We start from the raw sequence: 26,710 nt of genomic DNA on the forward strand, positions 1-26,710 counted from the left end.
GTCTGGGTATGTGTGACATGGAGCGCAGGGCCAGAGGAAAAGGCAGGAACTCATGACTGAGTAGCTTTAGCTTAAACTTGCAACTATGGGAATGTCTTTTGAGCATTTATGTCGGTAAAACAGGGGAGTCTTGCTTGAAACGTCTCCCTGACCCGTCTGTTGTGTTCCTTGATCTTTCTGATGCTGTTTGTTGACGAAGATTCTCTAACGAGGTTTTGAGGCCTTCACAGAACAGCTGGATTGTTGCTGAGATAAAAAGTTCACACAGGTAGACTCAATTTGCCAGCTAAAACCCTGTCTCCATTGTCAAGTGTCACTCTGCGCAATCCCAATCCTCAAAGACCATTGTTCTGCAACTCCTAGATGTCTCCCTGGTCCAAAATATTTCAATCAAATAGATGAACTACCTTGGGTTTGTCTTCAATGGGAAGGTGTTCCTCACTATGTTGGCGTGCATATGGACAGGAACGTGGGCAGATCTGTAGAAACATGGATGGGTGACACTCTGGTGATGTCACTTTGCGCAAGTACCCTACTCTCTGAAATCTCTTGGTATATTTGTTCATTGTGGATTGGCTCGTCCAATTGACGACGTTTGCGTTCTACTTGGGGAAGAACAGGTTAAAGCCGCTACCTTGGAGAAAAGGCTTTTATTATTTCTGTAGGCAGTTGGTTATGGGGTGAGCATTTATCATATCGTTTATCATTTATCGTGATATATTTCTTATAATTTTGATATATCGTTGTCTCGATAAATTCCAATTAATGTTGAAGAGGCCCCAAAAACTCTCTGTGGAACTTTATTGTAGGAATGATTCATTTTGCCGTTTTCTCCATTTTGTTCAATGAGTATAAATAAACGTCAATACATTTGAAAATATGATTAAATGCAGTTACTGTGTGTGGTTTAGTGATACAAATCATATAATAAACGAGTTTATTTTTGAAGAGCAGTATTTGTGTTTGTGGTTCAATAATTGCTGCGTCATGCAGTTTGAGTCATACAGTTACCTAAAAAAAAAATACATAGCTCTCATCGTCACTTTTATCATGATCACAATAGTACCCCAAAACATCGTTATAAAACTTTCTGTTCACATCGCTCACCCCTAGTTGGTCGCACTCAATTTTTTTTGTTGACATAAAGGTGCATTTTTCAGGTTTTATATCAGTAAAAAAAAATGTAGTTTTGCTACATTAATTAGTTTTAAAGGAGGTGTACATGATTCAACACTATTAACACCTGGTATTTATTCATTTTCTTCACCAAAAGTTAAGCAGGAGTGATGGCCTGCTAATCAGTTATCGAGCGACGGCGAGCAAAGTTTCAGAGCTACAGACGATAAATAATCCAACGTTATTACTGCCAACAACAGCTGGACTGTAAGAACCAGCTAATACAGCCTAAAAGCGGCAACATGTGTCTGGTATCATGTAGAGCTTACTGGTGAAAACAAGTGAAACGGCAGCGATTCGTGCCCCTGAATCATCCCAGCTGCAGGTTCAAGAGTTGCCGCGCAGATGCTACAATCGGGGAAAATCCTTTTCAGGGTTTCCCCCAGTGTTTTATAAGCCTGGCGGGCCACCAGGCTTTACTTGTGCCCCCACCAGGCTAAGCATTGCTTGTTTATTTTAAGTCTTTTTAAAATGTTTGCCATGTTTACCAATGTTTAAAATGTTGGTAAGGTATTAATTTTCCAATCTTGCCTCTCGCCCAAAAAGTTTGCTGGAGATAGGCACCAGCAACCCTCCCAACCCCACTAAGGGACAAGGGTGTAAAGAAAATGGATGTATGGATGGATTTTCCAATCTTTCAATAACACATAATTATTGATTGATATTTTCAAATTTCCTGTCAGCTTTAAACATTTCTTAACTCAAAAACTCAACGGGCTGCTAAACGAATGACTGCCCTGCCGCCCTGCCACCGGGCTTAGCATGTTTTCTGAGGGAAACCTTGCTTTTGTAGCGGCTCATCTTGTTTTTCCTTTGTTTTTTATTTTTACCATAGTTTCTGTCAATCTTAGGCGCTTTGGAGCCTTCCCAGTTTCAAAAGAATATGATTAAAGAAAACCACTTACTCAGTACTTCATAAGTCTGTGGTGACGCTTTCAGAATGCATCATCTCTTTAAAACTGGGAAATTCAGACGCGTTGATAAGCCAAACCACTTAGGTTTCTCAGTGGGACTTGAGGGGGGGGAAAAAAAAAAAAAACCTTTCCAGTGTTTCTGACTCACTGGCTGTAACTCTGAGCCCCAGACACCCAGGTGGTCGGTGAGCTTCCTCATCAATCCATATTTTACACTGGTGGGGGATGTTAGCAGCTCTGCTCCGTCACCTCGGCAACCGCTTCTACATTACTTACAGTAGAGGGGCAGGATCAAACTCTTTGCTGCAGGCTTGCTGGTTGTGATGGAGAACTGGAGAATGTAGATTTTTTTGTTTGTTTGTTTCTTCTTGTGAGAAAAAATTATTTAGTTGGAGCAAAAATAACCTCCTTTAATTACACAGTTTCATATTAATACAAATGAAAGCAATGCCAATGCTTTCATACTGGAACCTAATGAGTTTGATTTTTTTTTCTTTCTCTTCTAGTCCTGTGTGCCAAAAACCTGGCAAAGAAAGACTTCTTCCGTAAGTAGCCAACTCCTGCAACTGCTTTGTTTAAACTTCTATGATTGGATTTCTGTTTCATTCATCTCTTCGAGGTGTTGCCTTTTTAGACTTGTGGAGATTCGACATGAACACTGTAAAGTCGTCTCCGTCCTAGGAATGAGACGCTGAATTTTAAACTGTCTGGCGTAGACAATGACGGCTCTCCAGGGTCTACATATTTTTCCATTGTGTGGATCGCCTGTGTCCTACAGGGTTTTGTCTCTTTAAATTACATCATCTTAATTCTGATGTCGCATAAACAGGTGTTCCTCCTGCTAACTCTTGAAAATAAACTGATCTTTTTATGGCGGTAACATAATCTCACTCTCGAGGCACGACTTCCTCAAAATGCAGATGCTTTGAAAACCCTCAGTTTCTCGAGAAAAAAAAAAAAGATTAAAGAAAACTGCAGGCTTTAAATCTGTCCTGTTGCTCTCAAAATGCATCATCTCTGAGATTCAGATACACTGATATCCAAAGTTTGTCTGTTCCTGTTTGCTTCAGAATGGGTAAACCTTTAACTTCAGTAAAGTTACTGGGTTAAAGGTTGAAAAAAATAAACTTATTGTTCTTAACAAAGTCACCAGTAGCACAATTATCGGTGCCTCTAACATTTCATTGGAAATAAATGTAGAGGAACTTTGTGTTTCCTTTGACTAAATAATTGTGCAAATTGGAAATACAAAAATACATTTGCTTAATGGAAATACGGCAATTAAAAAAACTTGTTTTTCTCTAAAACGTTTTTACACTACGATGAGTTGGTGTTTTGGTTGTATTTAAATTAGTATATTTCGCAAAACTACAACGGAAACACTTATCGCATCACACAAATCATGTGATCAACAACCAGATGTTACTATTGGCAGAAAAGTCAAAGGAGATGGCAGGAAGTGGTGGGCGGACGCGTGTTTTTTAATTATCGCTTTAACTAATTTATTCACGTGTGAATGGAATCACCTCAATTGTAAAATTGTGTTTTTTCAACATTACCAGAAAAACACTTACATTTTGCACATTTGTAATGGAAACACAGCTATTGTGGGTTGTGAGTTTTAAATCAAAATCCAGTAGATTTGTTTTGGGACACTGAAAATGCATTGTCGCTGAATCTTCAATCCATGTCCACATGTCCTTAAAAAGTCTTAAATGTTGCTAATATTGCTGCCAATTTACCCCAGCTGGATAAGCCAGCTAGTTGTTAAATTTATATGGTAGGACTAGTGTAGGTTTTTTTTTTCCTCTGGACTTTTTTGATAACTTGAAGTCCAATGTAAACATCTTCATTGCATTTTCTGACTAATGTTGAGGCTACCGCTAACTAGCTGTTAATAAACCCTGGCTAGCTGGCTAGCTTTTTTTGTCTATCATGGGTAGGTGTAAATTTATTGCCAGCTGGCTGGTTTGTTTTCATCACTGGACGACTTTTGATGCCAACACATACGATGCTAGGCGCAATAAGACTTTTAAGCTAGGCACCACTGGGGTAAAGGGTGTAGAAAACCATACGCAGTGTGTGAAACATAAAGCCGGGTCCACAGTTTTTGCTATCCTTGATTCTAATGCAGCAAATTCTTCCAACCATCCCTTATGTTATTTGTATTTTTTATCTTAAATCTCATTCAAGGTGGCATTAAAAAGGTCTTAAAAAGTATTTTATTTGACTTGACTAAACCTGCAGATACTCTATGCAGGTTTTTTCTTTCCTGTCTTTCTTTTACAAAGTATTATCAGCCGGGACGCCAATAATCGTGACACCTAAACAGTTTTTTTACTCTCAAAGTGGAATTAAGTAAAGTTTTATGAGCTTCTGCTCCAGAAAACGTTTGTTTTTTCATGCGGTTGGCACAAGAAAGGGGACGAATACTGTGCCGAGTCGCCGTGGACAGCTTGCACTCTTGCAGACCAAACTTCCTGATACCTTCTTGTTGGGTGTTGGCAGAGTTTTTGTGTGTTTTTAGCAGGCTGTCATGGTGAAAGAGCATATAAAGTTCCTCCGCTCTTTTGGGTGGTTTTTGCGCCTCCCGTTCCTGCCCCTCCCGTGTTAAGGAGCAGAGAGTACATTCACCCTGAAAGCTGTCGGGGGAGTTGCACCCACAACCCGGAGTTGAGTTGAATTCGGCTTTACACAAGTCACAAAATTAAGTCTCCTGCTCTGTTTTTTGCACTTTGCAGAGTGTTGCGCGCATATATAAGTGGATTTTTATGTTATCTGTATTGCTCATGTGCTGCAAAGCAGGCTGCAGCTCTCTGCTTGCTTGGATGAAAATGTGGCAGAAAACAATTTCTGTTCAGAATGTCTCGTTTAGCGTCGCGTTTACTCAGCTCAATAAATCGAGATCTTAGCATCGACCCTGATGTTTACTTTAGTCTGTGATCTTACAGCCTCACATAGCACTGAACGACTCAGGTTTTCACTACGCATATCTTTTAAAAACTGAAAATTCTTAGTATCTGCTTCTTGTTTTTTTTTGTTACAGCTGTAGACAATGAAATGCCCACCAATTTCTTTTAAGACTGATGCGTTATGTTCGTCTTAAAATGTTTCAACTAATGATGGGACTCAGTTAATTGCAAGGTCTGTAATTAATTAATCATATTTTAATTGAAGACTGTATATTGACAAAATAAGCCGAAATATCAATTCAAAAACCCTTTGTGCTGCCAAATTATTGAATAAATACACATATGCGGAAGTTGCTTGAGTCAGATTTACGGCCGTACCAGAAACACAACACAAAGGTTACAACTCTGTGCTTTTGAATCTTAAAAAATAAAAATGTGATTAGAGTGTTAAGAATGAAAATCCTGATCGATGAATCATAATTTGTATTGACACATTGAGTTGGACATCAAAATTAATGGATTAAAGTTCCAGCCTTAGTTTCAACTGTTAGTTCTTTAGACTATAAACCGGTGCTGATGAAATGCATCAAACTTCGTCTTTCAAAGAACTTTCTAACGTTTTCCCGGACTGCAGCCAAAGTTGAGTGTCTTTTATTACCATTTTGAGTGAAATACCAACACAAAGACGTCCGTAGCTGTAAAGTAGACGGAAAAGAGCCCAGACCACAGGTTCAAGAGATTATCTTGCGAATGGTTAACCACAAAAGAATGGCAATGAGTCTAGATATGCAGAGCTGCTGGAGTCAGGCCACAAAACACTTGCAGCTGTAATTGTAGTGAGAGCCAAAAGTATTGAGGCAGGGGATCAGAATCTAAACGTAAACTACAGATTAAATGCGTAAAACAAAAAGCTTAATTTATTTTTGAACAACTTTTTTGATGGTCTGTCACATAAACTCACTTGACATAAAACATGTCGACGTTTGTAGTTGCAACAAGAGAAAATCTGAAATGTTCAGAGCATATAAATTTGGAGTGCTCCAATAAATCGACCAGCTAATCGATTGGCCCAGATTTTCTTAATTTTGGATGATCGCCGATCGGCAGATAGTTGCATGATAAACCGATCTTGTGATCCACCTCTGTAAAGTTTGAAAGTCAACCACTGTTGTCTTTTACTCTGACATGAGAGCGAGCTGACCGATAGACCTGCCCATCAGGTCAGGTTTGCACTGCAGGGTTAGCAATAGTCAACCAACTGTTGACAAATTAGCAACTTTTCAAACCCAAAAAATCGGCATGGGCTAAAATCGGAATTGGCAGGTCAGCCAGAAAACAGCAATCGTTTCACCCTTAATATAAATACTTTTTTTTCTTATCTATATGCGTTTATATCACACTCATCCCCCCCCCTGTCCTCCTGCAGCCTAGCAAAGACATTTTGTGTCTTTGTGCAATGACTGTAAAATCTATTTTTTATTCCAATGTAAATAAAGTCAGCTGAACTATTTAGACCATTTCTACACCTTAAGAAAAGCTTTTTTGTTTTTTCAAATATTGAAACTTTTGACGTTCTCCGGTGTTTCCCCCTCCCTCAGGTCTCCCCGATCCGTTTGCCAAGGTTGTCGTGGACGGTTCAGGCCAGTGCCACTCCACAGACACTGTGAGGAATACGCTTGACCCCAAGTGGAACCAACACTACGATCTGTGAGTCCCGGTGGATTTCTTTCTTCTTGTTGTTTTATGACACTTCTGACATCTGTTTTCAGAGATAAAATGCCCTCTGGCTCCCCCTTTTCTATCGGTTCATGCCTCACACTTCGCACGTCTGTCTTTATTTAACCTTAATGCGTCTCGGGCTAAGACGCTAACGGGACCTAATTGGCAACAGACGAACGGAGTTCTGACATCTGGCTCCTTCGGTGTGTGCGGATCCTTTTTTACGATGACATCACGACTGAGTCCAAAAACGAGCAGCACTTAACGAAGCGGAGACGAGCGGGATGTCGGCAAACACCGCTTTCCTCCATTGACTGAAGCACGTGCATGTCTTGTTGTACGGCGCTCCGCATTTTCTCCCCTCCCAAAAAGACGGTCTGCCCTGTCAAAAGAAAAAAGAAAAGAAAAAAAGCAACCTGGAAAAAAAAACAACAAAAAGCGTGTGAGAGTGAAAGTTTCCAGCATTCGCCCCGGTTTATCCAAACCGTCAATCGTGGCCAACAACGGGAGGCGGCACGTGTATCAGTTTGTTTGGTTGCCGTGGATACGAGACTCTCTCTCTTTTTCGCTCCGTCTTCTCTCTCTCTCTCGTTTCTTTTTTTTTTTTGCAAAGCCGTTAAAAGAGCAGCTCGTGTCGCGGAGCTGCAGGAGGAGGGGGGGTGGGGGGGTGGGGAGGGGAGGAAATGTCACGTGCGCGCCGTGGGGACGTTCAGACTGGAGAGGAGGAATCGGCTCGCCGCGTTTTAACTCGTCCCACGGGACTGACGATGCAGCCGGCTGGAGTTCACGTGAAGGCGCGATGCGTCTCACGTCAATGTTTCACCGGCTGCGGTGTTCACTCCTGCGGCTGGGTGAGGGATTCCCAGGTGGTGCAGAGCTTTCAATTGTCAAGAAGCCGCCTCACGTTTTTTCTTTTTCCATTTTTTAAGCCCCACAAATATTCAATTTTATTTCCGGAAAATGTTAAACTTGTTGAGACATTTTTTCTTTTTCTTTTCTTTTTTATTTTCGGATAGGACCATCTAAATTATAAAGTAATGGCCTTTTTTTCTTTTTTTTTTTTTTTTTTGCGAAAAGTGATTTTGAAAAAGGGGGGGGGGGGGGGACAAAGATCACCATCCTTTTCTTTCCAAAAGATGTTTTAGGCAAATAAATTAATTTTGGCAAAGAATTAAAAAAATAAAATTAGGAAGGTGATGAGATTACACAAACACAGAATTGGTCACATGACTTAAGTAAAAAAACAAAAAAGAAATAAAGAAAATGAAAAACATGTCACACTCCACAGCCTGGCTTTGCTCATGTCACTCTTTCTTTCCTCTCTATTTGGATTTTGTTTGTAAAAACAAACATATAAAGGCGAGAGAGGAGAAGGTGCAGCATTATGTGGAACCATAGATCAACATTACAATATTCTGAGTCAATGAATCCTGGTAATAAAATGCAAACTAGAATCAAGTGGCATTCTGTCTTATGGCTTTAATCTTGTTCATTTCTCACAAACATTCAACATTAATTCCAGCATGTATATTTTCCCTATTTATTCAAATTTTTGAAAAATAAATGTATCTTTGAATGGACTGTGAAGGTTACTTTTACCACTTTGTAAATGTCTGCCACTCTCTGACCCGTTCTTTGGTGGTTTGTTTTTAATGCACCACCTTTTTATTTATTTTTTTTGTAATTGCCTTTTGTCCAGCTGCTCCAACAATATCTCTATAGCCTCACATATTTAAAATACGTTTTCCTGACACTGAGATTTTAAAGATCAGAATGTGACGTGTCGGATTTAAGCTAGTTTATTTTATTTTATTCCCCCCCTGTGTGTGTGTTATGCGAAGGTCCAGAGATTCTGAGTGCGTTTTTGTGTGTTTCCAGGCCTGTGGTGAGCCGCAGCCAGCAAACTGGCCCGTGAACTCTGACCCTTCAGCAATGTTGCAGGATGTGGCTGGCGTGCCAAAGATAGTAGACACAGTCTGGCTTCTTTTCTCTCACACTCAATCTTCCTACACTGGATTTGTGTAAAAACGGATCTGTATAAAAAAAAACAAAAAAACTAAACGGAAAAACTCAGCCGTTAAATAAGTTCAAACAAAATAGCAACCGTTTGTCAGCCGGTGACGGTTAACCCCTCCAGATCATTTCTTCGGAGGCCGGCGTTCATTAGCTTGAAGCGTTTCAGCCACGCTCCTGGGAGTGTCCACTTTTATCACATTAGGTTAATAAAGAGTCCTCCAGATACTGTTAACAAACACTTAAGAGCCCGATGTAATGGAAAATTATGCACGCCCACTCATCCAGCCCGCTTCCTGTGACCCTCTGAGCCGCTTGCTGAAGACCTAAACTGCGAGCTGTTAATTCGCAGTGGTATTTTTAAGCCAAATCAATACGTCTTGTCAACTAAAGCATTTATTTCTGTGTTTAATTAGTTTAATTTATATTCTCCATTTGTTGTGCGAACCATAAATATGATGTGAGAGCATAATTCAGAAATCTAAATGTGGAATTGTTTGCGTCGTTGTGCAGAAGCGAAACAAAATCCATTTTTAGTGCCTTGCAGAAGCTTTCATGTCCTTCTTATGTTTACCCACATTACAACTACAAGCTTTAATATATTCTATGGTTTTATGTGATGGAGCAACACAGTTATCGATGCTGCTTCATGGTGGCCAGCATCTTTAGAAGTAAAAGTTTAAAAGCTGTGTTGTGAACTTGTATTCAGCCCCTTTTACTCTGATGCCACTAAAAAAACAGTGGAACCAGTTATGCATCTAAAAGAAAAAATCTAAAAAATAATTTAAAAAAATGTTTGGATTTTTCTCATTTTCTCCTCCAGTGTTGAAAAAGTGTTGTCTTTCTTCTTTTCTTTTCTTTTTATTTCTGTCTTTCTGCCTGTCTGTTTCTTTCTGACTTTCCTTTGTCTCTTTCTTTTTTCGTCTATATCTGTGCCTGTCTTTCTGCTTCTCTCTTTTTGCCTGTTTTTCTTTCTTACCGTTTCTTTCTGCTTGTCTTTCTGCCTGTCTCTTTCTGCATATTTTTCTTCCTTTTGGACTTTTACTTTATTTCTGTTTCTTTCTTTCTGTCCTTGTCTTTCTATATTTCTGCCCATCCTTTCTTGCAGAAACTTTCTTTCTGTCTTTGTCTATCCTTCTTTCTGCTTATATCTTTCTGTCTTTCTTCAAATCTTAAGCTGCTGTTGAAGCAGAACCTTTCAGAGTCTTGTTTGCCGTTTTCCGAAAGCCATGTAAGGCTTTATGTTCACTATATGTTCCACTATATGTTCCATCTGTTTGTTGATCTCTCTTAAAGGGGCAGTATCATGTAAAAATCACCTTTTCTATGTTGTAATGTTATTCCTTCATCTAAAACAGACCTGGAGTGTTGCTTTAATTTTTCCAAGCATGTTTGAGAAATCATTCAATCTCCATGGCAACCATTCAGCTGTGGGAAACACCTGGGTGGACTTGGGGCCGCCTTCAAATCACAGTTCCTCCTCGGAAAATCGGCAGTTTCCAAACTTCTGATTTTTCAGCCATATAGAGCGCAAAACAGCTCCTTCAGACTAGCCTGCAGCAATTAGCAAACAACTGGTGGAACAGCATATCAGCTGAGCCCATTGTAGGAGCTACACTGGTGAAACACTGGTGAAAACTGTTAAAGGAGCCATGTTGTTCTGACTTACTGACGACGGAGTTTCAGAAGGAGCAGGAGCTTCTTAAAGAGACAGAAGCCCAATTTCAAGGTGTTAAATCAGGAAGTAAAATTTATTTTAAAGCATATTTCATATATAGAACATTTTGTAATAACTGCAGGTAATGTGATTACTTTTTGTGCTACAAAATGGCACTTTGTTGCTGGAAAGCTCATAATACTACCCCTTTAAAGTCTTGATAAATGCAGTTAGTGGCTGTGAAGGGGTGTGAAAACTTCTGCAATGCACTGTACTGTTTATTTTTTCCCAGCCTGTTTTCATGCTGCAGCCCTACAGAGAGACTGTCATAATTAACCATACAGTAGAGAATTATGGATCTAAAAGTGCCACTCCGAGAGAAACGTCAGGTTGTGGTGCCAACTTCTGAATACTAATTGCATAGGATTTATACTCCTTGCGTTTTTAAATCATATTCATAGCCTGATTTTCCTTTTACTGTGACCAGAAAAAAAAAAAAAAACTTTGAATGTAATGGAAACGTTGCATCTAGTTCTAAAAATCTGCTGCCTGTTTTATGGTCAAGCTCACTTTTATCATCGGGACTCTGCTTGGTTTTATTGTCTACGACTGCGTTAAAATTCTTCGCCAGTCTAATGAGTTTTACAACACGAAGGGTGATCCAAACGACTGCGTTTTTTTTGTTGTTTTTTTTCTTTTCTCGCTTACATCCACGTCCTCCCATCGTGTCTGACTTGACGGAGCTGCTCTCTTCCCATCGCACCCCAGACAGGCATTTGGCACGCGCTCAAAACGTCCAGACGTCTTACTCACAGCCCCATTGTTTCGGATCCCTCTTGGTGAAAAGCGGCGGCGTAATTACACGGGGGACGCGGCTCTGCAAATCGCTCAGACGATTCGCTTTAAGCCGAGGGAGGGAGCCCACCCGAGCAGATGTGCCACGACAAGTTCAGAGGGTGACTTCTTTATTTTTCTCGCAGTCCGGCCTCACACACTCACACACGTTGTAGAACCTCATTAGAGCTCGTTAGAGCAAAAGTCCAGCAGCAGACAGACATAAACAATAAATAAATCCACTTTTTTTTTCTTTTTTTTTTTTTTTTGCGCTAAATGTGTCTTTCATTTCCAATATGTATCTTGGCTGCTGTGACTTGTTTGAGCTGCTGGCTGGAGTTTATTTGTTTTTACTTACCCCAGAAGGCAGGTCGGTTGATTCGTTGTTGTTTCTGCCAACAGCAGTAGCCCGGGTAAGATGGTGGTCACGTTGAACTGTTTGTTTTTTCTTTGGTGTTACAATAATTTTAGCTTTTATTGCTCTATTTGATTAATTGAAGTCATTTTTTGGTTTGCAATTTGAAATTTATTCTTCGGAATTACTCAAAAAAGTATTCATTCCCCTTGAACGCAAAGTGATTTAAAAAGTGACAGAAAAATTCTGACTTTTTTTTTATTTTTCATTCTTTGCCATTTGAAATTACTGCTCTAGTTGCAGCTCTACCTTTTTTCCACATTTAGGGAGTGACAATTCTTCCCTGTAAAAAAGGTTAGACTCAAAGGGATTGGATGCAGAGAATTAGTGAATATTTTTAAATCTGGACATTGATTCAAAGTTGCATTTATTTCTTTACTTTGACTTTGACTGGGACCTTTTATCTAATGCAGTGGTCCTCAAAGTCGGTCCTCGAGGGCCGGCATCCTGCATGTTTTAGTTTTCTCCCTGGTTTAGCCACATGGATCAAATGATGGCTCATTTGAAGGCCAAAGAAGAACATTGACATGCTGAAAAGGTTGTTACTACCACCAGGGAGAGAACTAAAACATGCAGGATGCCGGCCCTCGAGGACCGACTTTGAGGACCACTGATCTAAAGCTTTCATTGAAGTTGATTCTGATTTATTATGTAATCTACATTAACTCTTTGAAGAACATTTCATTTCTCCTGGGGTTCGATAAAGGATTTTTGGATTTGAATTCATTTGAATTTTATAAATTCCAATTAATAATGTTTAAAAAAACAAACAAACAAAACTGACAGTATTGTCAGAAAATAATGATGAATTACTTTATACTCCATTAATTTGGCAAATGTTTGAATTTTGACGTTGGGGTTCCTGGGTAAAAGGCAGTCTGAGTACGAATGCACGCCACTCTTTTCGTTTATCCACTACTTTGATTTGGTCCATCACATAAAATCCCAATAAAGTATAAATTTGTGGTTGTGACTTAATTAAATGGACTCAAAAGCTAATTATCATATTTTTCTCGTGGCTACCATTCAGCTGTGCAAAACGCCTGGGTGAACCTAGCTCTGCCTTCGATGACGAAGCTCTTTCTCAGTGATGCCGTTTCAGAGCTCTCGCCTCCCATGACACTCCCACTCAGCTCCTTAAGACTAGCCTGCAGCAATTAGCAAACACCTTGTAGTGTCCACACCACCAAGGTTAATGTTGGACCCTTAACCTTCAATGCAACGTTGGTAAAAACATTGTTGAAGTGTTAATAGAGGAGCACTGTCGTGACGACTTCCTGAAAGCGGAGTTTCAGAAAGAACAGGGGCTTCTTAAAGAGACAGAGACCCAATTTCAATGCTTTAAATTACAAAGTCAAAAGTCTTTGAAGACTTATTTGATACTTACAGAATTTTATAGGAACTGAAGGTAACATAGTTACTTAATTGTGCTGTACAAATGATACGATGTGGCTGGAAAACACATTACTGCCCCTTTAACAATTTCTAAATGAATCCAACTTATACTCCAGTGCTTTTATATGTTTTTTGGTCTTCATGCCACATTTTTTCACTAATGCGAGCGACGTATAGTCTAGAAAATACGGTAAAATACGATAATTTCCCCTTCAATGCAGCCATTGAAGGGGAAATGACTTCATCTTGCCTCATCATGAGCTTGAACCTTTAGTTAGCCTAAAACCTTTCTGAATAAGCCTTTGCTTTACCATTCGCCTCAGAGTGCTGGTGCTGTAAGGCGGGTTCACAGATCAGTCACTGGTTCTTCTGTTAGCATGTCCTTGATGAGGTACAGCTGGTGTGTCACCGTACAGCGTTACGCTGCTGCTGTTCTTTATCTCCCTTCCTACAGTCCCGTCCCGCTCTTCCTGCTGGGAACGTTATAAAAGACTCAAAGGGTTCACACTTTGCCTGTCATGCTCCATCACACGCCGAGATGCTCAGGGCCAGATTTACACATTCGCTGGAAAATCCCCCTGAGCCGCCACACCTTCCTCTTCCTCGTCCGTCTCCATGTCCTGAGTGTCGTCCTTGATGCAGAGCTTTGTTTGTGGCCCCTATTGTTGGGAGCCGGTCTGGTGGGAGGGGCCCAGGGCATCCTCAGTGAACTTCATGATGGCTCTCGCGAGCACATTGTTGCGCCTTCATCCTAACGTTGTTTATGATTTGTAAGCAAACATCCGTTCTGCTCCCGTTTCACCTCAGGTACATCGGGAAATCGGACTCGATCACCATCAGCGTGTGGAATCACAAGAAGATTCATAAGAAGCAAGGGGCTGGGTTTCTGGGCTGTGTCCGCCTTCTGTCTAATGCCATCAACCGCCTTAAAGACACAGGCTGTAAGTATCAGTGACGCTTCAAAGTAGCAATTTGCCTCAAGACAACTGCAGTTTTGCCTTTTTCATTGCTTATCAAAGTGGGTCTCTTTGGTTTCAAGTAGAACAATTAGCTTTATATGTTTAACATGTTTCCTGTGTCATATATACATATATAGTGCAAAAATACCAAATAAATGATGCTGACTTTTAGAATTTGTAACAAAATCTAACACGATGCAACTGAAAGATAATTATTGTCTCAGTGGTGGCACTGCTAGCTAGAAAGTTATTTTCGCCAACACAAAAGCACTAAATACCAACGTTAGCTCTGCTAAGATTCATAGATGACCTGAACTCAATATGTTGAGGCACCAGTTACCATTATGAAAGCTTACCAAACACCAAACAGGTATGAGCTGCTATGAAATGAAACATGACATGCCACGCCTTTTCTTCACTTCAACATGGCCGTGGTTTTCTCCATGGCCATTTTGGCCAAACGCTTTAATTTGAGTTTCTTCAGACCACAACATGTATCCCAGAAACGCAGTTCTTTCTCTCTGTGTGCAAACTGTAATCTGTAACAGTTCAGTCAAATCAGAAGCTTACAAAGCCTTCCCATGTTATAGAAAATCATTGTAATCTCCACTTTTTACTCTTAGCAGTGAAAATGTCTCATAAAATTTCTCAGATTATTCAGGTATTTGGCAAATATAGATACTTATTATACATAAAATGTGGAGTAGCTCCATTTGTTTCACTTTTTGCCCTTAAACTGTTTCTTCTGTACTCTCTGCCATAGCAAACCTTTTCTATGTTCAAACACAACCATGTCTTAAAAACGGTTTAAACTTTTTATGCAATTTCTTTCACAGTCAGTGACATTGTGTCTTGGTAAACGGTGTTTGTCAAAGCCACGTTTACTCGTCTGTTTTAATTTGTAGTCACTTCCTGTTCTGTCTCTAAGTTGACGTAAACAGCCAATCACACACACACACTGAAACGTCAGCTGGGTGCTTATGGTAAATGAACTGAACTTATTTAGCGCTTTTCTAATCATTTTGACCACAAACGGACAGAAGGAAGTTGAAATCCAACCTACAACCTTTCGATCCCAAGACAAGTACTTTACCCACTGAGCCACAGTCGACCCCCGCATCATATCGTTTATCGTGATGCATTTGTTGTAATAATTTTATCGCAATAAATTTCAATTAATAACTGTCGGTATTGTCACGACTGATAGTTTTACTGTTTACTTCACTGCTTGTTCAATGAAAACATCAGTTAATACCAATAAATTTGCAAATCCCTTCGCAGTTTAGCGAAGCCAATCAGACTTCTTTACGTGACTGGTGTCCCAAAGAAGCGAGTTGCAAATGGGAATGATTTTCAAAAGCAGCTTTTGTGCTTTTGGGGCCATAATTGCTGAGACACAAAGAGATAACTAGTAATATGGCTAAATGGCGCCCACCCATAACCAAAACATCAATACAACGTCAAGGAGAAGTTGCCGATAGCGTCCCAGTCGTGTGACAGCGGCCAAACTGGACTCTGGAAAGGGTCGGCCAGAACAGGAAGAGCCGCTCAGCATCGCCCTGCAATTACAGTAAAAAAAAAAACCTCATGTCAGAAGCTAGCCGGGTGAACGAGTTGGAGACTTCTGCAAATCGTCTTCCTCTAAAGGGCCGGGCCCAGACAGATTTAGCTGACAACACGGCAGCAGTCTGGAGGTTGTGTTTTGAGCTGGTACCTGCTCTGTGGGTCTGCGGTTATTGTTGGCTGAACTGGGAAAGAATCCCGTAACTTTTCCTAGAAACTCCTGACACGGTTTTCCTGAAGCGACACAGGAAACCTGAAGTTTATGCAGCAGCTGTGAGTGGTTTGCTTTTGCATTTCCCACTTTTTTTTTTCTTCTTTTTTTTCCTCCTCTCCTGGCCTGGCCCTCGCCCCTCGGTTTCCCCTCCAGTCTCGTCCATGAGGTGGCAGAATGTGTGTGAGCGCACACGCACACACAAACGAAATGCCATTGTGACTAACCTCCATCTCCGTCTGCCGATCTAGACAACCGGTCATTTTGCACAGACATACATAATTGTACAGCTATTTATGTTTAAGCGCAGATTTGTAGTTTTCTCTCTGTTGTGGTCTTCGTCATTCTTGTTTTTCCTGCATTTACCGTCACTTGCCCCTCCACAAGCCCTGGAAATGGCATCGACTGCAACATTGGTGTATAATTGCAGTGTGTTTTTGCTTCTCTGGAGCAGTTATGTATAACTGTACAAACTTAATTGTTCTTGTGAAATTATTCGCACACCTAAAACATTTTCACATTCTGTTCACTGGGGGGCGCACCGGTTGTAGTTTTCTGTTCGATCACCGATCTTTAAAGCCTGACTGATTCCGATATTGGCCTATACAGTTTTTTAAAAACATTTATTAATAGTTTACGCTGTGACATGGCATGTTAGTTGGTAACAGCGGCTGATTTTTCACACCTTTTCTGAGGTTGGCAGGATCACTTGATCAGATCGGTTTCACATCCAAGTATCGGCCGTTCACTCAAAATGAAGGAAATCGGAGCCTGTCAATTGGTGCACTCTGAGCTACATCCACAAGTTTAATAACACATCATTATGAGGAAAAATGCATAGAATTCCAATTTTTGGGGGATCAGCCTCACGTGTTTTTCTTATGAGGTTTAAAGGTCACAGGAAATTTTAAAATATCACTATGTGTTATTGGAGGATATTATTAATAATATCTAAAAAATATCTAAACACCAACTATAAAGTGTTAAAAATTACACCGGTGGTTAAATAATTTGTACTATTATTTAACCGCGGTTGGGGAAGGTTCAAAGGGCCACACACGTTGGACACCCCCGTCGTAAACCATTTATCCATCCACTTAGTAATGATGCCCTACTTTTGTGTTGAGCTTTCATTAAAAAAAATCCCAGTAAAATATAAGTTTGTGATTGTCCAAAGAGTATGAATAGTTTCCCAGAGAATATTCTTTTAAAAAAGTATGTGTGTGTTTTTTTTCTCGTTTGTTTTTCCGGTGTGTTTTCTGTTTTCTGTTTCCTCCTGCTGGCTGCTGACCTTCCTCCAGCCTTGTAACGATTTGACCATTTTGGTCCCTGTTTAGTCTAGACGGACATCCTGAGCTGATCTGCATGACACCCAGACAGGAGAGAACAGATAGTGGCATTTTTTCATGTCTGGAGGCAACTTGGACTTTTTTTTCCTTTTCTTTGCTGTGTGTGTATTATTTTTTTTCTCTCTCTCTCTTTTTCTCCCTCGCTCTGAAATTCCACAGACTTTAAGCAAAAGTTCAAACAAAAGAGCTTCCAGACTTTGGCAGGGGGTTCACGTGCGCGCCGAGCGGAATGGCGCGCGCCTCGTGCTGAAATCCGTCAAACGTTTGAGCCCGCCGCGTTTGAACCGAAGCCCGCGCCGTAGCGAAAGCCTCAGTGAGACTTTTACGGCCCGTGGCGGTTCCATCTGCATTCTGGCACGGCCCGAGCCGCGGCCTTTCAGACGGGAGGAATGAGAGATGGATAATGAGGGAGGGAGGGGGGGTGGGGAGGCCGACTATTGAGTGATGTAAACGATACGCCGCCGTGGGACTCGTCCAAGCAGCGCGGAACGCGTCCAAACACATGCTGGTTTACATGTATCTCTCTCTCACATGAATCCTTTCTTCTCCTCCGGTCCCATTCCAGATTGTTCTCCCCCCTCTCTCTCTCTCACTCTTTTTTTTATCTCTGTTTTCATTCCTGTCTGTCTGATTGTGCTGTTTTTCACTCATTACGCTTCTTCTGTTTTTGATCTTCAACAGACCAGAGACTAGACTTGAACAAGCTGAGCCCCAACGACAGTGACACAGTCCGGGGGCAGATTGTAGGTAAGTGCACCGAAGGAATCGGCAGGAAAAATTCACGTTTTCTCAAATCACAGGATTTGATGGTAATTGGATTACAATTTCAGGCTACAAAAGTGGGAAAAATCCAGCCTTTAATTTGAGAACTATGGAAAAAAATGAGGGATTTAAGGCTTAGAGCTGGGAAGTGTGGTAGGCCTGCATCCAGGAAACAAACTTTGCCGGACGATAAATTATCCCAGAAGTTATTGCAATAAACAATAATATTGTTGCTTTCAGACCATTTTAACCATTATACATCTGAACTGCTCTTTCCATTTGAAGAAATGCACCACTTCTAAAATCAACCAATCAGAGCCAGGAGGAGGGTCTCGGTGCTGTTAATCCACCTCATGTATTCGCTGCTAAATGTGCTAATTAGAGCAAAGCTACTCATTATCACAGGAAAGATGTTTATCTCCCGTCATGGGTGGCTATGCTAACTAGTCTTAACATTCATAACAGGCTAGGCTAGCCACAGCATAGCAGAGAGCAGAGGATGAGCAGCGCCACACAAGATTGTGATTGACAGTGCTAAGATCCGTCTCCTGGCTCTGACTGGTTGTTTCTAGATGACACCAGGAGAGCTTGGAGGAGCTCAATATTTTTCACAGATTATATGTCTTATACCAAACTGTCACAACATGATGACAGTTTCAACAAATATGCAAATATATATATATATATTGTTTTATTAAAGTTACATTACATTCTGCAGCCTTAATATTGATATAAGTACTAACTCCATTGGCAGATTATTTCACTTATAACAAGACATTTTTCCAAGTGAAATAACCAGTGGAACTTGTGCTTTTTAAAAAATTATTATTTACTTAAGTTACAAATATGTTAGCTTTGTCCTATTCCAAGTGTATCAATATAGTTGTCCTAGAAACTAGATCAAAAATACTTGGTAAGATTGTGTGGAATAGTGTCCACACTACTGCATAAAAAAAATAAATCTACTGCATAAAATCCACCTCCATTGCTTTTTTCCAAACTTTGCATTTTGATTTGAGCCATTTTCCCGATTTTTATTTTTTTATATATATATATAAATATAAATATAAACCTACACAATTATTTTTTTTTTCCATCCTTTTGTTTTTTATTTTTATCAAATCTGATATCTGCTGTCTAGTAACCCTAGCATCTGCATCTGCCTGCCATGTGTTCCTGCAGTGAGCCTGCAGTCGAGGGACCGCATCGGCACCGGAGGCCCCGTGGTGGACTGCAGTCGGCTGTTCGACAACGATCTTCCAGATGGGTGAGTGAGGGCAAAGCCTCTTCGGTTTCTCTCTCGGCCGCTGAGAGTCACACACAACCACGCGTGCGCTCGCACGGTGGATTAATGCAGAACCGATGTAAGAATGCGAGGTTGGCGTGTCGGCTCACCGCCGCGCCCGTGTGTGTGTCTGTGTGTGTTTTTGCCGCCAGCTGGGAGGAGAGGAGGACGGCGTCTGGACGGATCCAGTACTTGAACCACATCACACGCACCACGCAGTGGGAGAGGCCGACCAGGTGAGTTGGAATACCAAACCTGGACTTCTTTAGCGTCAAACGGCAGGAGGTCCGCAAATGGAGAACCTCGCCATCTGACCTAGGTTGATCCCCAATAGAAAATTGGGGATCCTCAGGGAGAACCGAAGTGGGTTTCAGGGAAACGTAGTTTGAAAACTTGAAACATCTCCTTTTGCAACCTGAGGGAGAGCGTTTCCATGGCACATATTTTACGTCTTCTCGCATTCTTTGTTTTATTCGTCACGTTCACTTCCATCCCTCCCCTCCGCTCCAACCTCCTCCTTCCTGCCGACTCTCAGGCCCGCGTCGGAGTACTCCAGCCCCGGACGGCCGCTCAGCTGCATCGTGGACGAGAACACGCCTGTTAGCACGAACGGCGCCACGCCCACCACCGCGTTGCCTCCGAGCGACGGCGACCAGCGGGCCCAGGAGAGGCGGGTGCGGTCACAGCGGCACCGCAACTACATGAGCAGAACCCACCTGCACATGCACCCGGACCTTCCTGAGGGATACGGTGAGCGGAACGGCAACACCACATAAAACACACACACATGCTTTAACTTACAACACTTTGCAAAACGTCTTTGACGAGGTTGTTTTAACACGTGAACAACTCTGATCTAAATCCCTGGTTCTCAAACGGTGCTACTTCTGCTACCAGAGTCCGATTTACAAGGATGTGGTTCCCTGGGCTTGAGCCAGTTTTGGTCACTGAGGGAAAAATCTGCTATTGATGCAAGTTGTAATACATTATTAATAGGTAGTCCTATTCATAAGCAAGTATGAATTGATGCACGGTAGGTTTAATGCATCCTTTGAGCAGTGGCTCCATGTTGTTTCCAAACGAAACATACTATAATTTCATAACTTTCAAATACTTGAGTTTTGTTTATAGTCGTAAAAATGACTAAATATTGAGGTGTGTGAGTTTTATATAAAGTACAATAAAATTATTCCAGAACAGGAACATTTAGTTCTTATTATTACTTGGAAACTGTGGAGTACTCATTATGTTTACAAATTTAAAACACACTTAGAAAGTCCAGAGAATATTTACTTATTTAGCAAACCAGAAAAAGAATTAGAACAAACTTAGAATCCAGAAAAACTATAAGAGCAGCTACTTTTTAGACTCGTATTCTTCCAAACCAGAAAAAGAATTAGACCAGACGATACTTACTTACTTATTTATACTTATCTAGCAACCCTGAGCAGGAGGATCTAGTTCACAAACTTTGGATCAATATTATTAGATTCTTTTCTTCTTTTGCTGCATTAAACCTGTTATTTTGTTTGTATTTCCTTTTAATTGCCTTGTTACTGAAAATGTGCTATATAAATAAAATTGCATGTTTTACCTTACAATGTAAAATATGTATTCATTAAAAAGAAATTGCTGAATTCCCCAAAAAATTGGCGCCCTGGGCTTCTGCCCCTTTATCCCCTCTGTAAAGTCTCCTCAGTGTGGCGCTTTTGCTGGTTTTTGTGAAAATTTAGTATTGTCCATTTACAATTTGAAAATAAAGCAAATTAGCTGTAATGTAGAGATAAAACAAAATAGTTAAAAAATTGACTAATTGTTTTAGACAGCTGATTCTCATAAAGGAAGTGAACTCGGAACAAAGTCCAGTTTTTTTCTTTTTAGCATTTTTGTGACAAATTTGCAATAAACTCACAATAATGCATTAGCGCCAAAATCTGTTGACTTTGCGTGAATTTCCGCAATCGCAGAATCCTGAAAGAACCGATTGACAGAATCGGCTTTGATTTGATTGATAAAATGATATTTAAGCAATTCAACTATCTTGAAAGCTCTGTTTATGTGCCGTCCCTTCAGAGACTCGCATAAGAAGCTACAACAGGCTGAATTTGGCCTTGAGTTTGACACACTTGGTCTAATAGAAGTTGTTATAAGCTTGGCAGCAGCCACTCTGCCCTCCTTCCCTCCTCCTCTTTCAGCCCACAGTGAAACAGATGCATTCATGTAAAAGATAGTGCAGAGTCAAGCTGCAGTCTCGCCCTAAAGTCCGGGGAAGGTTTGTTTTTCCTCACGGTGAAGGAGGAACTGTAACGCATCGCTCAGATTAGGAGGCTCTCTGTCGCTGTCTACTCCTTTAGATAGGCCGTCTAATTTATTAATCTGACAATAAATTAGCATGATACACTCGTGCGAATATACACAGTCACTTTGTTCTGAATATGCAGAATCAGGATCTGGTCGTTTCTTTTTATATTTTAAACACAAAAAAAAAAACCAGGTGAATCAAAAATGATTCAGCATGAATGTTGCACCGCAATCGCTCCTTTGCGCGGTGGAAACATTAGAGGGGAAGGTGTAACCGGACCCAGAGAGTACTTCCTGTGCCCTGCGGTCTCGCAGCTCGGTGTTAGGATATCGTAACAGTCCTGGCATGTCTGAGAAAGCATTTCGCCGGCTTAACGGGGCGAGCGATGATACGCTTCACTCCCCCTCCGCCCTTGATTCCTGGAACCTCATGAGAAGCATTTCGCGATGCAGCTCTTGTCAGAAACAGGAAGGTGGACGCGGCGAAGACGGTGGCAGAGGACTGGAAATCTCCGTTGGGCAGTGATGAATGAGCTAACCAACTGAAAACTCAGACGTCCCCCAGCCCCCCGCCACGTCTCGTCTCTCACCTCCTCCCTGCCGGCCGCCATTTGGGATCTCGGCCGACTCCAGTCGTCCTTTCATCTCCCATCTGTCAGATCGCTCTTGTTCGCTGACAGATTGGGTACAAGCTGTCTGCACGAGGAATATGAATTCAACTTCGCAGAAGTGCTTTTAATTGACGCGATTAACCCCTTTACGTTTTTGTCGATGTCTTTTCACAGAGCAAAGGACGACGCAGCAAGGTCAAGTTTACTTCCTGCACACTCAGACGGGTGTCAGCACATGGCATGACCCCAGAGTACCCAGGTATGAGTCACGCAGTCACTACTACTGTTTTCTACTTCACATCTAATATTTTCATTTAGCTCTTAGCTAGAACTGAAACGATTAATCATATTAATCGCAGTGAATCGATTATTGAAGTAATAGTCAACTAGTTTAGCAATCGATTAATTGTGATTAATCGATTATTGAAGTAATTATCAACTTGTTTAGTAATTGATTAATCGGCTTAATTGTGATGAATCGATTATTACAATAGTTGTCAACTAATTTAGTCATCAATTAATTGTTAACTGGACTCAAAAAAATCTGTGCGCTCTGATTGGTCATAAGTTTACTCTGAGCGAGTCACGTCACATAGAGCTTCCATACAAAAAAAACAACAACTCCCCAATGATTTAAAATCGCCATTTTAAATCATTGAGTTTTTTTTTTATTAAAACATCCAACTTTTACATCCTAATATTTCAGCCGACGGAGGCGTTACGTGGCTGAGAATAAATATAAAATAAAAGATAAAACCAGCGCGGCAGATGTTTTGACGATTGGTCTGTTTAATAACGGCATGCTTGCGAAGATTTCCGCCGCCTCTCTTTTGCCGCTCTCCACGGAAACCAAACATTAATTTACAAACAGCACGACGCCCGGCGTCAACGAATGTATTATGTTGTCGGCTCCTATTTTACAGCGAGTTCCGATGCAAACACACACGCTGACATGTGCAGCGTCCATTTTCCCCCCTCCCACATAAACACACTTTGATTATCCTCAATGGAGTCTGATGGTGAGTCGTATGGAAAATTATAATACGAACAACCACGCTAAAAATCACACCAAAGAAATCTCAGCGAGAAAATGGAATTCAGTGTGAAGAGCAGCACCAAGATTACCAAGTACTTTTTGTCTTAGTTTCTTGTGCAAATATCAAAAATTATATACAGATAACTATTCATTAACATTGGCAAAAAATTTACTGGTTCCACTGCTGGATTATTTCACTTATAACAAGACATGTTTCATATGTTTTAAGAGAAACGATCTACAAGTGGAACTAGTACTTTTTGTAAAATTAATATTAAGAAATTATTGACTTAAAACAATCAAAATGTGTTGCTGAAATGTAAGTTGTGAGTTAGTTTTGTCTTATCTCAACTGCACCAACATATTTGCACTACAAACTAGACTAAAAATACTTGGTAAGATTTTGTGTGTCAGCAGTGAAGTGTAAATGTTGTTTTAGATCATTGGGAAAAACTTTCTTTTTTTTTTTTTTTTATCAAATCCACATGTTGCGAAGTTTGTAATATTCGCCTGTTTTGCAACGCGGTTCTCTTAAAAAGCAGTGAACTTGGCTTGGATTGACTCTCCTTTTGGACCAGACTGCGCTTTGAGGATGGCTCGTCTACGTTTTCAATGCCTGTAACCAGATTAAAAATGTTTTTTTTTCCTCTGCTGTAGCAGCGTTACCCAACCCGCGTCACGTCAAAGCCTGTGGGACGCGTACCCGGGGCTGCCCAGCTGCCCCTGTCGGATGCTCCCAGACATGTGGGTCGTGTCGATTACGGCATCCCAGAAGAATGCGCATGCAAAATATCTGCACATACTTTTCAAGAACATGCCTCAGTGCGCTCCCTTAAATAAAACTTGATCGATCGCGTCTCCCATCTGCTGAATATGGATGACTTTTTTTCATAACTTTTCTGGTCACGCAGCAGCTTACCGTGAGCTGCACTCGTTCTGAATCTAGTTTGTTACCAACTGCTGAAAGTTTGAGGGGATTTATTTATTTTTTGCTCCCTTTTTTTTTGCCTGTAAACACAAATAATTAAAAATTCCAAAATTCTTAAGAGTTTTTTAGTCTAGTTTCTAGTGAAAACATCTTAGCACATTTGAAATAAGACAAAACTAACATACAAGTAACATTTTCATCCAGAAATAGAAGCTTTTTTTGGTCAATAATGTCTTAATATTGACAAAAAAGTACTAGTTTCACTATTTCAATTATAGCTGGGGATGCACCGATCCAGTGATTTCACTTCCGATACCGATATCTGAGTACATTTTTGATTAATATTACTAATTATTGACTTAAAACAAGCTCCTGTTTCTTTCTTAAAAGTTAATTGCAAGTTAGACCAAAAACACCTGGTGACATTTTGTGTTTTTGCAGTGAGCATTCGGCTCTCTGTTTCAAGTTTAACTGAAAGTAGTAAATAATCGTTTGTTTGTTTTTTTTCTTCTAAAACCTGGTTTTGCTCCTCCGTTGCGCCTCAGAGACCTGAGCAATGTGAACTGTGAGGAACTCGGTCCGCTGCCGCCGGGATGGGAGATCCGTAACACCGCCACAGGGAGGGTCTACTTTGTCGACCACAACAACCGAACCACGCAGTTCACCGACCCGCGCCTCTCCGCCAACCTGCATCTAGTCCTAAAGTAAGAGATGGGCTTTATTCCTCTCAATAACACACAAGCAAGTAAAAAAATAAAACAGAAAACGAGATGAGAAATTGTGTTTTTATTTTTGTTTTATTTAGTCCAAGTTCCAACGGCTCTCGAGGAAGCAGTGAGAGTCAAAACGTCAGGTAAGGACCAGGCCCTACATCTGACCGATGGTTTTACACCGTAATACCGTTCCAAAGTGTGTTGACCACCGGAGCCAGTCGGCCATTAGAATACAGACACGCGTGCGTGCGCACACACATAGAAATGTATACATATTACAGGCTTCCCACATCCTTTACTTTCCTCCTGACATTTCAGAAATTCTTCAGAGGTTTTAATCATGAAAGCGTTTTTAGTACACGATCCGTCACAAAGCCGTCTTTGGCCGGACATCAAATAGCCGAGTGAAAACCGACGCTGTCGTGCGTGCGTGTGTGTGTAGGTGTGTGCGTGTGTGTGTGTCAGGAGCGTCTCATGTCCAGGAAACGGAGACATGCATCCCGTGCCCAAGTCAATGAACGAACTGTATTTGAGCGTCTATGCATGTAGTTATGATGGTTTGAACCCGTGTGCAGCTGTAGCAACACAGTCTCCGAGCGACGGAGGGCAGTTATTTGAAAAAAGAAATATAAACTTTTTAAAAATCTTTTTATCTTTTATTTTATGGCTGAAAGAGTTGAGGTTGTGCTCATTTTTGTGTCTGAAAAGTCCGTAAGTTGACAACAATGTGGCGATTACTATTAACCGACAGAGCTAAAGGGGACAATCGCTGATTTTAGATGTTTGTGGAAGTAGATAAGATCGGTTTCACATCCAAGCCGATTTCCGACCACCCGAAGTTGAGGAAATCAGACCAGATTTATTGATACACACAGAAGCCTTCCACCTCTGCCTTTTCTTTAAAAGTCTCACGCTTTTATCCCGAAGGAGATGTCTTGCCTCGACATCATCACCGTGTCTTGCAACGAGTATTGAGCCTAAAGTTTGGAAGGGACAATAGGATATAACCGGAGCCTGCGTCAACCTGTTATGTTTATATTAACAGCACATTGTATGATCTACTGCCTCTTCTGTTTAGCTTCAGAACGAACTCTGAAGGGACTCTCAAGCTTGGGACAAATGTCTGGAAAATCCATCAGTCCTCCTGGTTCCCTGTCAAGACATCTGCCTTTTATCAGGCCGGAGATTGTAGACATTTTCACCTCGTGTGCCGTCATCCCGCAAAAATGTCAGATATATATGATGTCCATCAAAGTTGCAGTTTATAGCGTTGCATGGTTTTGGTTAAGACGTTCCCCGGCGCTGTTGCCGTCTTGCTCCCTTCTCTGGTCGAGGTCAGCGTCCAATAGGTAACCGAATCCACGTCTGCTTTTTCTTATCCCCCCCCACCCTCCCGTCTCTCCCAAGACCAGGCTGTGGGATTCACGTGAGAAAAGGACGTCTACTTCTCTTGGAGATGTTTGTGATTGATTAAAGTGTGTCGGGGTGCGTTCAGGTAACATGTTCCAGTCACTCGTCAATAAGCGGCTGGAAAGAGAACACAGAGAGAGAGAGAGAGAGAGAGAGACGGAGCGGCAACGTTTGTTTTATGGGCGAGAGAGATGCTCCGTTCCTCTCCTTCCCTCCCCGCCGTGTTTGGGTGCTGTCAGCAGAGTAACCTTTGCGCCTCCCCCCGTCTGCTCCTCGGTCTAGTCGGCAGGAAATAAAGGGATTCATGAGGAGGGCTCGAGCGTCCTATGGGGACCATGTGGCGTTCTGGGATGGCAGGAAGTGATTCCATTATGCTGCACCAGACCCCAGAAACCAAACTATGGGACTTTTCTATAGAAAAATGGCCACTGTGGTGAGGTGGAATGCAGTCTGTTGGGTGGGTGGAAACATTAAAGGCTAAACCGACTCTTTACAACTGGGATCTGTCTCGAGGTCATTTGTTACCACTTCCAGTTAGTTTTTTTTT

At 41.2% G+C, this 26,710-nt stretch overlaps 1 protein-coding gene across 1 annotated transcript in view; it reads left to right on the forward strand.

Annotated features, from left to right (window-relative positions):
- smurf2 (SMAD specific E3 ubiquitin protein ligase 2) overlaps positions 1 to 26,710 on the forward strand; it is a 61,327-nt gene that overhangs the window by 19,635 nt on the left and 14,982 nt on the right. Inside the window, exons 2-11 of the mRNA XM_017306382.2 lie at positions 2,597 to 2,635; positions 6,601 to 6,709; positions 13,843 to 13,976; positions 17,799 to 17,864; positions 19,062 to 19,146; positions 19,317 to 19,400; positions 19,700 to 19,914; positions 22,251 to 22,335; positions 24,586 to 24,744; positions 24,846 to 24,893. Of these exons, the coding sequence (XP_017161871.1) occupies positions 2,597 to 2,635; positions 6,601 to 6,709; positions 13,843 to 13,976; positions 17,799 to 17,864; positions 19,062 to 19,146; positions 19,317 to 19,400; positions 19,700 to 19,914; positions 22,251 to 22,335; positions 24,586 to 24,744; positions 24,846 to 24,893 (1,024 nt within the window). The remainder of the gene's footprint in view (positions 1 to 2,596; positions 2,636 to 6,600; positions 6,710 to 13,842; positions 13,977 to 17,798; positions 17,865 to 19,061; positions 19,147 to 19,316; positions 19,401 to 19,699; positions 19,915 to 22,250; positions 22,336 to 24,585; positions 24,745 to 24,845; positions 24,894 to 26,710) is intronic.

Source organism: Poecilia reticulata, chromosome 8, assembly GCF_904066995.2.
Source record: "Poecilia reticulata chromosome 8, P_reticulata-male-v2, whole genome shotgun sequence".
Taxonomy (NCBI): domain Eukaryota; kingdom Metazoa; phylum Chordata; class Actinopteri; order Cyprinodontiformes; family Poeciliidae; genus Poecilia; species Poecilia reticulata.